Source organism: Panicum virgatum, chromosome 9K, assembly GCF_016808335.1.
Source record: "Panicum virgatum strain AP13 chromosome 9K, P.virgatum_v5, whole genome shotgun sequence".
In the NCBI taxonomy this organism is placed as follows: Eukaryota; Viridiplantae; Streptophyta; class Magnoliopsida; order Poales; family Poaceae; genus Panicum; species Panicum virgatum.
This window is the reverse complement of record NC_053144.1, coordinates 40,204,330-40,219,140: the sequence shown is the minus strand read 5'-3', so window position 1 is coordinate 40,219,140 and position 14,811 is coordinate 40,204,330. Positions and strand designations below refer to the sequence as shown.

Below are 14,811 nucleotides of genomic sequence, written 5' to 3'. Positions count from 1 at the left end.
CCCCTCCACATGCCTGCGCGCCTACCCGAGCCGTCGCGTTGACCTGGGCCGCCGCAAATCGAGCCGCCGCCGCGTCACGATACCAAACGCCATTGAAGGCGCCCCGCAACGCTCGCCGGCCACCACCAACACAGCTACCGCTCCACCGCCTTTCCTCGCCTTTAAATCGGCCCTCCGCCACACCCTCAAGCCTCACAAACCCGGCCACCACCACACTCCCTCCTTCCTAGCTCTGCAGCACCGCCACACCGAGCTCCAGAGCCCGCCGCCGCAGGCCATCATCGCGCCGTCCCCTCGCTCCATCCCAACCCAAGGTGAGCGGGGGAATCGAGCCCCCAGAGTCCCCTCGTGCTTTTGCCCCACTCCCTGACCGCCACCGAACCTCGCAGAGGCACCACCATAGTCGCCGCCGGCCGTCGCCCGTCGGCCGTCGTGGCCAAGCTCCCACGAGCCACCTCCGACCGAGCCACGGCCGGGATTGGATCCTCTCTCCTCCCTCTCTCTATTCCCTCATTCCAGAACCGCCCTCGCGCCTCGAGCCGCCGACCCAGGACGCCGCCGGTGAGCCGCCCGTCCCTCCCCTGTTCTTCGGTCGGGAGGAAGGAGAGGAGGGCAAATATGCCCAAAGCCCCCTGGCCTGTTTCCTTTTTATTTAAGAACCCTCCCGCTCTTTAGTCTTTTTGCAAAAGAAAGCCCCTCCTTTATTATATTTCAAAACAAATCCTTCCACCATATAAACTTAATTCAAAATAAACCCCTGACCTTTTCAGAATAACCCGGTTATTTTCTAAAACACCAATCAAGCCCCTGTCTTCGTAGAAATAATTACAAACAGGTCCCTGACTCCTTATTTAACCCCTAAACATTTATATAACCTATCATTTTATGCGCCAAACCACCTCCGATCAACCTAAAATTTTACCACACCAATCCTAGCACAGATTTGACCATGCCATTAGGAAACTGCCCAAAAATATTACTTCTATTTCCATATCTTAATTGTTTTCGAATCGAGCTCAGCGATAAAACTTTTATTTCTTTTTCTTGATTGTGTGTATGCGTCGTAGATCACGGTGTGAACAAGGGAGAACCCGTTGATGAGTAGTACTGCGAGCAAGCGAACATGGACCAGTTCTGCGACCCCGAGCCCGAAGGACAGTACTTCGATCAGGACCTCCCGGAAGGCTTTGAAGACGGCAAGTTCAATTCCGCCCTTTGATGCATATTTTGTCCTAGATTTTATAAACACAACCTATTGGCCTATTTTTATAAAATTGCATATGCTTTGCCTGCTGAAAACATGGTTGGATAGCCACCCCTTGATTTGTTAGAATCATTCTTTGACCACCTAGATTAATGTATGAATGTGTTTGGACGTTAATCGCCGCTAGAACGCTTAGGACCTTAAACACGATACAACTTGTTTTATAAAAAGAAAATGTGTGAGTGTGTGGGAAGGGAAAAATGGGAAATTTTCGAAAGATAAGTTTAGACAGGATGGATGGCACTTCTGTGTGATTTGCCAAATGGTTTGCTCGTGCCTGTGTGGTTGAGCAAGGAAGGGAGATATCCATCTTGTCACAATTAAGGACCGAGTTGGTGTGTCATCTCACCTAACTCCACTATCGTGCAAACCACTCGACCGTTGTATGGGCAACGGCTTAGCATAAACCCTATTAGGTAATCTGATAGCCATCAGGAGAGCTGAGAGCAACGGGTGATCAAGGAGAAGGGATTAGCTCTGTGTGACTTAAGCCTCGGTTACAACCTCTGTGATAGGTCAATGACCCCTTGGTGGATCCCGTGATGGCTAGTCAAGTCTAGCTAAGGTGGGTAATGGCTTTGTTGGGATCTGCACCGACACTACGGTGATCGAGCTGTGGTACCCCGCTTGTGGGTAAAGTTGCACACCTCTGCAGAGTTAAAATCTATTCGAATAGCCGTGCTCACGGTACTGGCCGAGTTACGGTGTGGTCACATAACTAGGGTTTCTTCTGGGAATGGACGGGTTGGCGTGAGTTGTTTTGGGAAAATTGTCTGGCAGTTGTGCCGTGTGCTACAGCGGATGAGGAGTCCAGTAGCAACTTAAAACTTGGATCCTGTGTGGATCAACACTATGTGTTACTCGGTACAAAAAAACTTGTTTGAAAATCCTTTCTTTTAAATGAACCCCTGCATCAAAATTTGCTTTCCGCAAATAAAACCCTAGTCTCATCCTTGATTTACCATGTGCATTATATTCTGTTTATACCCCCTCCGTGGGTGTGGTTGGACTTGCTGAGTACGTTTGTACTCACCTCATTCTTAATTTTTACAGAGGAAGATCCAGACTTCGTTCCCGAAGACATTGAGTAGAGGTTCCGTCCTGCACCCAACCTTGCCTGTGGATAGGGTCACCCGCAGGAAGTTCTGTATGGCGCAAGACTCTGATGACCCCCTCTTCGTAGTTAATATCGTTGTGTGGGTGTTAGTTGTTATCCTCGCGATAGTGGCGCTTCACTGCCCACTTCCGCGTAGAGTTGTACGGTGATGTACCATCTGATGCAATAAAAGTGTTATCAGCCTCCTAGGACTAATATTGTATCACTTTTAAGTCTTCTCTCATGAGGGGATGCTTCAGGTGGTATCAGAGCCGCAGGTTGGCCGTAGGACGTAACCCCTAGGAGCGAGCCCCCTTTTCCAAGCCTTTCCCATTAGGTCCAACCCTGTTTAACCTCACAGACCGTTTTTATGCAAAACATATTCACCTAATCTTTGTTTTCAGATGGCTGAGGAAGGATGGACCCAGGGCAATTGCCAAGCTGCACCCGGTTTCCCCAGCCTCTTGATCAATGCCTTGGAAAGCCTTGGCGTTACGGAACGACCAAGGTACTACAGCAGAGAGTACGAGCACCACGGTACCCTCCACTGCAGGGTGATCCTGGTCGTCGCCAGAAGTGACCGCTACCCCGACATCCAGCCATGGCGAGTGACCGCCACAGGGTTTAGGCACCAGGACACCTATCCCTTGGCTGTCAGGAAGGCGCTCCGTTATCTATGCCGGATTTTTGAAAGACACCTCGCCCCCACACCAATGAGGTTCTTCCCGCCGGCCATCAGAACCCCGGTTTGGATCAGCTCTGTACCAAGTGGTTACCAACCTAGCCTCTTTGGATCCAAGTGGTTACCTACCTAGCCTCTTTGGATCAGCTCTTTGATCCAAGTCTAGAACGGCGCCGCCATGAAGAAGACCCCCTGTACCAAGTGGTTACCTACCTAGCCTCTTTGGATCAGCTCTTTGATGAGCAAGCCAACATTCTGAGAGAGCAGACCCATCGAGCCGAGCAAGCAAAGCTCGCGGTAAGACTGCAATAGATCCGGGCAGCCCAAGCCGAGGCAAGAGCCGCAGCCGTGGTCAACAGTGAAGCGGTTGCTCAGGAGAGCCTCAGGCAAGCCCGAGACCGGCGTATGCAAGAATGGACCAGAAGCGGAACGCCAGTCCCAGCAATTGGGGACGACCATATTCTACTCGGGACGCCTGTCATAGGATGGGGACCACTCTTGAGAACCCCACAAGCCCCACCCGAGAACCCTGAAAGGTCTACTGCCGCCGTTGAAAGAGAAGCTGCTACGCAACCCTTGGAAAATGGAAACCTAGAGGACGGCGAGCAAGGACTACTCGCACACTCCGCCCCGGAAGAAGGCTCGCCCCATGAGTAGAATGCCCGACGCCACCCTAGTGTTGTACCCTCCCAGCCCCTCTGGTTTAAGTTGTACCCTTAAGTGTGATCCTGTACCCGGACGTGTAGTACGCGTCTTAGTCTTGTCCCCGTGATGTACCCTCCCTTGCAGTAATAGAGTTGTTTGTGCTTGTTTGCTATGATTGTGTGCTTGTTGATTAGTTTGCGTGCTTTTCGGCGGAAGAAAGATTCTACCTTTTCAAAAAAATATGAATTAAACAACTTAAACAACACGTAATCTTAAACCCAACCTCACAAAGACTCTACCCAATCTGCAGATGGCTTCCCGAAGCGGTACGAGGGCCTCCCGCAACCGGACCCCTGCAGCCACTGATGCAGGAGTACAACCTAATGGACAGAACCCTCCTCAGGAAGAACAGGAAGTGAGCCAGAATAGAGGAGAAAATCAAGGAGAAGTGCCACTGCCACCACCACCACCCCTGGGGGACATGGCACAGATAATACACAACCAGACCCTCATACTGGAAACACTGGCCAATGCTCTCATCAACAAACGGCCACGAGAGCAGACCATGAATGACAAGCTGACAGCTTTTCTGAGGACCAAGCCACTCACCTTTGCCGGATCCAGCAACCCCATGGATGCAGATGACTGGCTACGTGTAATTCAGAGGAAGCTCGAGCCGTTTGAATGCCAAGATCGAGACAAGGTTCTCCTGGCAGCCCACCAACTCACCGGGACTGCCTTAGCCTGGTGGGCGAATTACTGCACCGCTGCCGAAGATGCTTCCACCATCACATGGAAGGAATTCATGAAGGAGTTCCACCGCTATCATATCCCCTCAGCCACCATGAAGCGCAAGGCGGATGAGTTCCGCGCACTGCAGCAAGGAAGCATGTCGGTGGAAGAGTACACCCATCAGTTCATGGAACTGGCCCGATATGCACCAGAGGAAGTGGACGATGATGAAAAGAAGCAGGACATGTTCAAGAAGGGATTGAACCTAGAACTCTGGACCCTGCTTACCCCTCAGATCTACAAGGACTTCAACACTCTAATAAACAAGGCCATTCTCACAGAAAGGGCCAAAGCGGAAGAAAGGAAGGATAACAAGCGTAAGTTCCTGGAAAGCAAGGCCCGCCAGCATGACCGCTTTCAGAAACCAAGGAATTCCAGCTATATGGCACCAAGATATCAGGCCCCAATGCAGTATAGGACTCAGTCCTAGGTGACAGGGCCACAGGCCCCTAACACACAGTTTAGGAGCCAGAACACCATGAAGGCCCCGCAGAGCAATGCAAACCAGGTCACCACCAACAACAGTAATGCTAGGGTCTGTTTCAACTGCCGAGAGACAGGGCATTTCATTGTCAACTGCCCATATGCCAAGAACAAGCCTGCTACATCAGCCTTCTCCAACACGGTGAATGGACCAAGGCCAGTTCTGTCAGGTGCCAACCGAGTGTCCATCCGCAACAACACCAACAACAACAGTCAGCAGATGAGGCAGCCCCAGCAGTCAATTGGACGAGCCCGTGTCAACCACATCAACGCGCAGGAGGCTCAAGGAGCTCAAGGCGTAGTGCTCGGTGAGTACCTAGTCAGCTCAGCTCTTGCAATAGTACTATTTGATTCTAGAGCATCACACTCGTTCATATCCTCGAGTTTTGTGGAAAAGCACAATATACCTACAGTACTACTAAAAACACCACTATTAACCCGGACGCCTGGAGGTGACATCAAGTGCCAACTAGGTTGTCTACGGGTAAGGATCAATTTAAGTGGGATAGAATTTCTAGCAGATCTAGTAGTACTTAAGTCTATGGGAATAGACGTGATCCTTGGAATGGACTGGTTAAGCCGACACAATGGTCTCATAGGTTGTACTGACAAGGTGGTACACCTAACGAACCCAGAAGGCGTACGAGTGACCTGCCATACTCGGGGAAGTGGATTAGACCCGATGGTGTTTAGCATGCAAGCCAAGTCCTTGGAGGAAGTCCCGGTAGTAAACGAATATCCAGATGTTTTCCCTGAAGAACTTCCCGGAATGCCACCAGATAGGGATATAGAGTTTGTCATCGACCTTGTCCCGGGAACCTCTCCTATAGCCAAGAGACCCTATAGGATGGCAGCTTCTGAATTGGCAGAACTAAAGAAGCAACTGGAAGAATTACAACGAATTGGCTTCATCTGGCCAATCTCGTCTCCTTAGGGAGCCCCAGTCCTATTTGTCAAGAAGAAGGACGGGAGTATGAGGTTGTGTATAGATTACCGGGTGCTGAACGAAGTTACATCAAGAATAAGTACCCCCTCCCCAGGATTGATGACCTTTTTGATCAGCTAAAAGGAGCCAAGTACTTCTCCAAAATTGATCTGAGGTCAGGATATTTCAGCTCAAGATTAGGGAAAGTGACATTCCAAAGACAGCTTATGTCACCCGTTACGGGCTGTTTGAATTCACGGTGATGTCTTTTGGACTCACCAATGCACCTGCTTATTTCATGAACCTCATGAACAAGGTGTTTATGGACGAGTTAAATAAGTTTGTCGTAGTCTTTATCGACGACATACTTATTTACTCGAAGAGTGTCCAGGAACATGAGCAACATCTGAGGGTAGTTTTGGAAAAGTTGAGAGCAAACAAACTCTATGCAAAATTCAGCAAGTGTGAATTTTGGCTAGAGAAAGTGGCTTTTCTTGGACATATTCTGACCGCAGAAGGAGCAGCAGTCGACCCTGAGAAAGTTCAAGCGATTTCCAATTGGCAGCAACCAACTAATGTTAGTGAAATCAGAAGCTTTCTTGGATTAGCTGGGTATTATCGAAGATTTATCAAGGGATTCTCCAAGATAGCCCGGCCCATGACAGAACTACTTAAGAAGGAAAAGAAGTTTGTCTGGACAGAATCCTGCGAAAAGAGTTTTCAGGAATTAAAGCAAAGGTTGACAACCGCTCCAGTACTGACCCTACCGGACATTCATCGGGATTTTGTCATTTATTGTGATGTGTCCCGACAAGGATTAGGGTGTGTACTGATGCAAGATGGGAAAGCTGTTGCATACGCTTCCCGCCAACTCAGGCCTCATGAACAGAATTATTCAACCCATGATTTGGAATTTGCAACCGTAGTACATGCCCTTAAGATTTGGAGACATTATTTGATTGGAAATAAGTGTGAGATTTACACCGACCATAAGAGTTTGAAGTATATCTTCACCCAGCCGGATTTGAACATTAGGTAAAGAAGATGGTTGGAATTGGTTAAGGATTATAATTTGGAAATCCATTACCACCCCGGAAAAGCGAACGTAGTAGCCGATGCCTTAAGCCAGAAATCCTATGGACCCAAGTATGATCATCTGCGAGAGGAAATGGCACGATTGAATGTGCACATTGTCCCTCGAGGCTTCAGCCACGTGCTGAACGTCCAATCCACACTAGAGGACAGAATCAGAAAGGACCAAGGTTCAGATAAGGATTTAATGAAGATCCGCAAACATACTGGAGAAAACAAAGCACCGGATTTTCGAGTAGATGATAAGGGAACCTTGTGGTATAAGGATAGAATTTGTGTACCCAAAGAAGGGGGCTTCCGGCAAGTGATCATGGACGAGGCTCATAACTCAGCATATTCCATTCACCCAGGGTCCACCAAAATGTATCTGGATTTAAGACAAAAATACTGGTGGAATGGAATGAAGGCGGATATTGCACGATTTGTCGCCCACTGTGATACGTGTCAGAGGATCAAGGTCGAACATCAGAAGCCAGCAGGATTGTTGCAACCCCTACCCATTCCGGTTTGGAAATGGGATGAGATAGGAATGGACTTTGTAGTGGGTTTGCCCAAAACACAGAAAGGACACGACTCCATATGGGTAATAGTGGACCGACTCACTAAAGCGGCTCATTTCATACACGTACGGACCAACTATGGTGGAGAAAAGCTAGCTAAGCTGTATGTGGAGAACATAGTAAAGTTGCATGGTGTGCCTAGCAGAATTGTTTCAGATAGAGAGACCCAATTGACCTCTAGGTTTTGGAAAAGTTTGCATAAAGCCATGGGCACCAAATTGGATTTCAGCTCCGCTTATCACCCGCAAACGGATGGCCAGACAGAAAGGGTGAATCAGATAATGGAGGGTATGTTGAGAGCATGTGTCCTTACCTATGGCAAAGATTGGGAGCAGAGTTTATCTTATGCAGAATTTTCATACAACAACGGTTATCAAGCAAGTTTGGGCATGTCACCGTTCGAAGCTCTCTATGGGAGAAAATGCTGAACTCCTCTGATGTGGTCAGAAGTTGGAGAACGTGCCCTAGTCGGACCCGCACTCATAAAGGAAGCGGAAGAAAGAGTTGCCGAGATTAGAGAAAAGCTGAAAGCAGCCCAATCAAGGCAAAAGAGTTACGCAGACAAGAAAATACGGGAAATAAGTTTCAACCCAGGAGATTTCGTTTATCTCAAGGTTTCACCCATTCGAGGAACCCGAAGGTTTCAGGTACAAGGAAAGTTGCCCTCTCGGTACATTGGACCATACCGAGTCCTGAAGAAGGTCGGAGCCGTAGCATACCGTCTGGAGCTACCAGAAGAAATATCGGATATACACCCAGTGTTTCATGTCTCGCAATTAAGAAGGTGTTTGAGGGTACCCGAGGCAGAACACGTGCCAGTAGAAGCGATAGATCTGCAACCAGACCTGCGATACCAAGAAATACCGGTCAAGATCCTGGACACTGTCACTAGGAGGACAAGAAACTCCGAAGTACGGACTTGTAGAGTTCAGAGGAGCAGACACAGAATAGAAGAGGCCACATGGGAGCGTGAAGATGCCCTAAAGAAGGAATTTCCCCATCTGTTTAGAAGCCAGCCGAATCTCGAGGACGAGATACATTTTAAGTTGGGTAGGGTTGTAACATCCCAAAAATCTACCAAATAAACCATGCGTGGAAAATAATCTTCAAAATTTTTCATCGTTGAGCTCAAACCTTCCTAAACCCCTGAGCCCTTTTTCCCCGAAACCTGTCCCATCAGATCTCTGCCCTAACATCCAAATCAATCACAGTCTCGTCTCTTTCTTTTTCCTATTCCGTGCGTTGCGTACTGCCGACCGCCGCATCACGCCCGAACGGCGCACGTGCGCATCCGGCCGCGGTCACCGCCGCGAGATCCACCGGGCGATCTCTCTTTTTTTCTCTCTCTCTCCCTCTTTTTATTTTCCCCTCCCCTTTTCTTTTTTTCCTTTTTCCCTTTTCTTTTCTCCCTCCTTCTCCTCTTTCCTTCTCTGCGCCCTAGCCGCACACGCCGCACGTGCCCCGCCTCCCCTGCGAGCGCGCCCGGCCCGATCACCGCCTTCCCCGCTCGCACGGCCGCCTCCCGCTCACCCCTGCGCACACCCCCTTGGCCCGTGCACCCCGCCGCACCAAGCACCCCCCTGGGCCATGTGCACGCGCGCGCACACACCGAGCCGCGCCCGCCGAGACGCCCGCGCCACACCACGGCTGCCTGGCCGCGCACCGCTCGAGCACAAGCCGAGCGCAGCACGCATTCCACGCGGCCACGCCGCTCGCCGTGCTGCCCGTCGACCGGAGCACCACCACCACCTTCATGTGCCTGCCCTCACCGCCGGCCGCTCCTGTGCCCTGCGTAAGCACACGCGCACACTACGCCGCCGCCTCGCTGCTTGAACCCGCTCGGCGATAAGCACAGCACCCCGGCCCCTCCACGTGCCTGCGCGAGCGGTAGCCGCGTTGGTGGCGGCCGGCGAGCGGTGCGGGGCGCCTTCAATGGCGTTTGGTGTCGCGACCTGGGCCGCCGCCGCGTCGCGACACCAAACGTCACTGAAGGCGCCCCGCACCGCTCGCCGATTGCCACCAACGCTGCAACTGCTCCACCGCCTTTCCTCGCCTTTAAATTGGCCCTCCGCCGCACCCTCGAGCCTCACAAACCCGGCCACCACCACACGCCCTCCTTCCTAGCTCCGCAGCGCCGCCACGCCGAGCTCCAGAGCCCCCCGCCGCAGGCTACCATCGCGTCGTCCCCTCGCTCCATCCCAACCCAAGGTGAGCGGGGGAATCGAGCCCCCAGAGTCCCCTCGTGCTTTTGCCCCACTCCCTGACCACCGCCGAACCTCGCAGAGGCGCCACCACAGTCGCCGCCGGCCATTGCCCGCCGGCCGTCGTGGCCAAGCTCCCACGAGCCACCTCCGATCGAGCCACGGCCGGGGATTGGGTCCTCTCTCCTCCCTCTCTCTTTTCCGTCACTCCAGAGCCGCCCTCGCGCCCCGAGCCGCCGGCCCAGGACGCCGCCGGCGAGCCGCCCCTCCCTCCCCTGTTCTTCGGTCGGGAGGAAAGAGAGGAGGGCAAATATGCCCAAAGCCCCCTGGCATGTTTCCTTTTTATTTAAGAACCCTCCCGCTCTTTAGTCTTTTTGCAAAAGAAAGCCCCTCCTTTATTATATTTCAAAACAAACCCTTCCACCATATAAACTTAATTCTAAATAAACCCCTGACCTTTTCAGAATAACCCGGTTATTTTCTAAAATACCAATCAAGCCCCTGTCTTCGCAGAAATAATTACAAACAGGTCCCTGACTCCTTATTTAACCCCTAAACCTTTATATAACCTATCATTTTATGCGCCAAACCACCTCCGATCAACCTAAAATTTTACCACACCAATCCTAGCATAGTTTTGACCATGCCATTAGGAAACCGCCCAAAAATATTACTTCTATTTCCATATCTTAATTGTTTCCGAATCGAGCTCAGCGATAAAACTTTTATTTCTTTTTCTTGATTGTGTGTATGCGTTGTAGATCACGGTGTGAACAAGGGAGAACCCGTTGACGAGCAGTACTGCGACCAAGCGAACGAGGACCAGTTCTGCGACCCCGAGCCCGAAAGACAGTACTTCGATCAGGACCTCCCGGAAGGCTTTGAAGACGGCAAGTTCAATTCCGCCCTTTGATGCATATTTTGTCCTAGATTTTATAAACACAACCTATTGGCCTATTTTTATAAAATTGCATATGTTTTGCCTGCTGAAAACATGGTTGGATAGCCACCCCTTGATTTGTTAGAATCATTCTTTGACAACCTAGATTAATGTATGAATGTGTTTGGACGTTAATCGCCGCTAGAACGCTTAGGACCTTAAACACGATACAACTTGTTTTATAAAAAGAAAATGTGTGAGTGTGTGGGAAGGGAAAAATGGGAAATTTTCGAAAGATAAGTTTAGACAGGATGGTTGGCACTTCTGTGTGATTTGCCAAATGGTGTGCTCGTGCCTGTGTGGTTGAGCAAGGAAGGGAGATATCCATCTTGTCACAATTAAGGACCGAGTTGGTGTGTCATCTCACCTAACTCCACTATCGTGCAAACCACTCGACCGTTGTATGGGCAACGGCTTAGCATAAACCCCATTAGGTAATCTGATAGCCATCAGGAGAGCTGAGAGCAACGGGTGATCAAGGAGAAGGGATTAGCTCTGTGTGACTTAAGCCTCGGTTACAACCTCTGTGATAGGTCAATGACCCCTTGGTGGATCCCGTGATGGCTAGTCAAGTCTAGCTAAGGTGGGTAATGGCTTTGTTGGGATCTGCACCGACACTACGGTGATCGAGCTGTGGTACCCCCGCTTGTGGGTACAGTTGCACACCTCTGCAGAGTTAAAATCTATTCGAATAGCCGTGCTCACGGTACTGGCCGAGTTACGGTGTGGTCACATAACTAGGGTTTCTTCTGGGAATGGACGGGTTGGCGTGAGTTGTTTTGGGAAAATTGTCTGGCAGTTGTGCCGTGTGCTACAGCGGATGAGGAGTCCAGTAGCAACTTAAAACTTGGATCCTGTGTGGATCAACACTATGTGTTACTCGGTACAAAAAAACTTGTTTGAAAATCCTTTCTTTTAAATGAACCCCTGCATCAAAATTTGCTTTCCGCAAATAAAACCCTAGCCTCATCCTTGATTTACCATGTGCATTATATTTTGTTTATACCCCCTCCGTGGGTGTGGTTGGACTTGCTGAGTACGTTTGTACTCACCCCATTCTTAATTTTTACAGAGGAAGATCCAAACTTCGTTCCCGAAGACATTGAGTAGAGGTTCCGTCCTGCACCCAACCTTGCTGGTGGATAGGGTCACCCGCAGGAAGTTCCGTATGGCGCGAGACTCTGGTGACCCCCTCTTCGTAGCTAATATCATTGTGTGGGTGTTAGTTGGCCTGTGGATAGGGTCACCCGCAGGAAGTTTCGTATGGCGCAAGACTCTGATGACCCCCTCTTCGTAGTTAATATCATTGTGTGGGTGTTAGTTGTTATCCTCGCGATAGTGGCGCTTCACTGCCTACTTCCGCGAAGAGTTGTACGGTGATGTACCATCTGATGTAATAAAAGTGTTATCAGCCTCTTGGAACTGATATTGTATCACTTTTAAGTCTTCTCTCATGAGGGGACACTTCATGAAACCTACCGATCTAAAGAGCCGGTAAACACAAATTTGACAATGGAATTGGCTTTCTTTGTGAGAGAATTGAGTCCCGGCTCTGATACCAATTGAAAGCGATCGGGTGTTGTAGCCTAAGAGGGGGAGGGGATGAATTAGGCACTCTTAAAACCTTAACATATGGCTCCAACTAGTTTGCACAAAACTTAAACAAGATCAAGCTATCTAGATGAGCAACCACGGTTCACCTTAGTGTAAAACTCTCATCCCAAAAGAGTTTTGCAACCTATAGCCAATCCTAGCAAGATACTACACTAATAAAGTAAAGGCACACAAGTTGCAATATGAAATGCGGAAGCTTAAGGAGAGGGATGAGAGGAAGCAAACTCTCGACACGAGGATTTATCCCATGGTTCGGATTGCCACAAAGGCGCCCCTACGTCCATGTTGTTGAAGCACTCACGAAGAGTATCGCTCCCCGGCAATCAAGTCTCTTCCGTGAACACAATCACGGTCACCTTGATCCCGATCTTCACTAAAGGAGATTGCCCACGAAGGAGGGGTCTCCGTCCCGCTGCAAATGTTGTCGACGCCGCTCCACACCAAGCCGGAGGGTCGTTGATGTGTCGGCGAGCCACCAATGCTCCAAGGAGGCCGGCACACCAAGATACAAGGTTGGTTCACTCTAGAACCACAGCACAAGGATCTAAACCTTGCTTGATCACCCACTCAAGAGCTAACCTAGCACTAATACTCACAAAGCTTGTGCTAAAGACTAATGATTTGATCTCTATGCTCTTGGATGGCTTGGAGGTGTTCTTGGATGTGTGTGTGATGTTTTGGGATTCCAGCAATCTTCAAATGGCCGAGGAGCACATATATATAGGCCTCCAAGTCGAACTAGCTGTTTGTAGCTGTTAGCAGCTTTCTGTGTAGGCATCGGAACATTCGGTGCATAGGGCATTAGTTCTTCCTGTCACACTGCGCTCTGAACTAGCCGTTGGCTTCTCTGACACTTCTGCAGCCACTTCAGGGACCATCGGATGAACCAATGCCACGGCGTCGGAACTTCCGGTGACACTTCACCTTCCTATAGCCGTTGCACTCTTATCTTCTTGCTGATGTTATTGCACCGACGCTTGCTCCGATGTGGCATCGGTTCTTCCGGTGCTGAAGGCTTGGCTGCTCCACTCTTGACATCGTCTCTGGACAATAGTATGGTGATTGCACCGATGCTTGACTTTGACACCGTCGGTTCAACCGGTGCTTCACTCTTTCTTCACTTGATCTCTAGAGGTGCTCAGTCTTGCACCAATACCAGGGCGTCAAATCTTCCGACAACCATCGGATGCACCAATGCTTAGGCATCGGTTCTTCCGGTGCTACTGGTTTTTGCAGAACTCGTCCAATTCAGCGTTTATTTGAGTTCTTTCTTCGTGTTTTGCTTTGTAAAGCCTTTTTACTTCATCCCTGGGATCTATAAATATTTACTTAACAAAATTATTAGTCTCATTGATTGCGTTGTCATATGATCACCAAAATCACTTAAAATAGCATGAATAGTGCCATGTTCGTTACACGCACGCGCGGCGGCGACGGCAGGCTCGGCCGGCGCGGCTCGGGCGCAGGCATGCGGAAGCAGGGGCGGCAGAGAGGGAAAAGAAGGGAGCGGCGCATGGAGGGATGGGCGCGGCCGATGCTTCGCGCGATGCGTCGCGTGGCAGGACAGCACGGCATGAGCGGGGACGGCGCGTCACGCGCAGCTCGTGCGAGCGGCGTCGTGACCAACTTGGCCACGGCGACACGCACAGGGAGGGGAGCAAAATACAATACCGTGGTGTTACACAATCTAGCCTTGGTCAGAAGCCTGACCAGCTTGCCCTCCTTGTAGCAGGTAGTCTTCTTGCTGGTCTTCTTGAATTGCTTCATTGCCTTCCTGACCAAGCAGATGTATGACTGGATCTTGGCCTGAGCGCTTGCATCGTCTCCCCTTCTGAAGACCACAAGCAGATCTTGGATGATGGTCTTCAGCTCGGCAAAGTTCTCTTGCATTGCATTGCAGAGATCAATTAGCTCGAGTGAGTTCTCCAGCTCCCCATCCAGCTCCTTCCTTTGCTGGATGGAGCAAACTTGGCTGCTGGGCAAGTGGATCATCTCCTCGATGTGGCTGTAGACATCTCCAAGCCTCCTCAAACCATCGCACATCACCTCGATGGTTGCAGAGCGGCAAGAGACGCTTGCCTCTAGGCTTTGCAGCTCATCTTGGACTTCGGCCTCGTTGGAGCACCTCTTGGAGGGAAAGCTTACTGATCTTAGATGGAAAGACATTGTTTGTATTGTAGTAGTATCTGAGGTTTTGACTTGAGATGCTGTGGAAGAAAGGAGAGGCTTTGGTTTGATGTGTCTAACTCTTCTGCAAGGCCTATTTATACACCAGAAGCAACTAAGAGAGCCTCTTCTGAGTGGCAGACAGAAAGAATCATGCCATTTCATCTCCCAGATGCTGTCTGCTGTGGTCTCATGATACAACTGCAGAATTACCACACCATCAATGTTTTCCACGTGATTTATGTTACTGTGGTCCACCAGACATCTCGAAAATGGACATTACACTCTGTCATATGTTTCAATTATTAATAATAAGAATCTGCATTAGTTCTTGCCATCGTTATGGGTTTG

At 50.0% G+C, this 14,811-nt stretch overlaps 1 protein-coding gene across 1 annotated transcript in view; it reads right to left on the bottom strand.

Moving 5' to 3' along the window:
• LOC120651394 overlaps positions 1-14,535 on the bottom strand; it is a 43,521-nt gene extending 28,986 nt beyond the window's left edge. The window contains exon 1 of the mRNA XM_039928865.1: positions 13,977-14,535. Within this exon, the coding sequence (XP_039784799.1) occupies positions 13,977-14,460 (484 nt within the window). The 5' untranslated portion in view covers positions 14,461-14,535. The remainder of the gene's footprint in view (positions 1-13,976) is intronic.
• Positions 14,536-14,811: the final 276 nt, after the last annotated feature.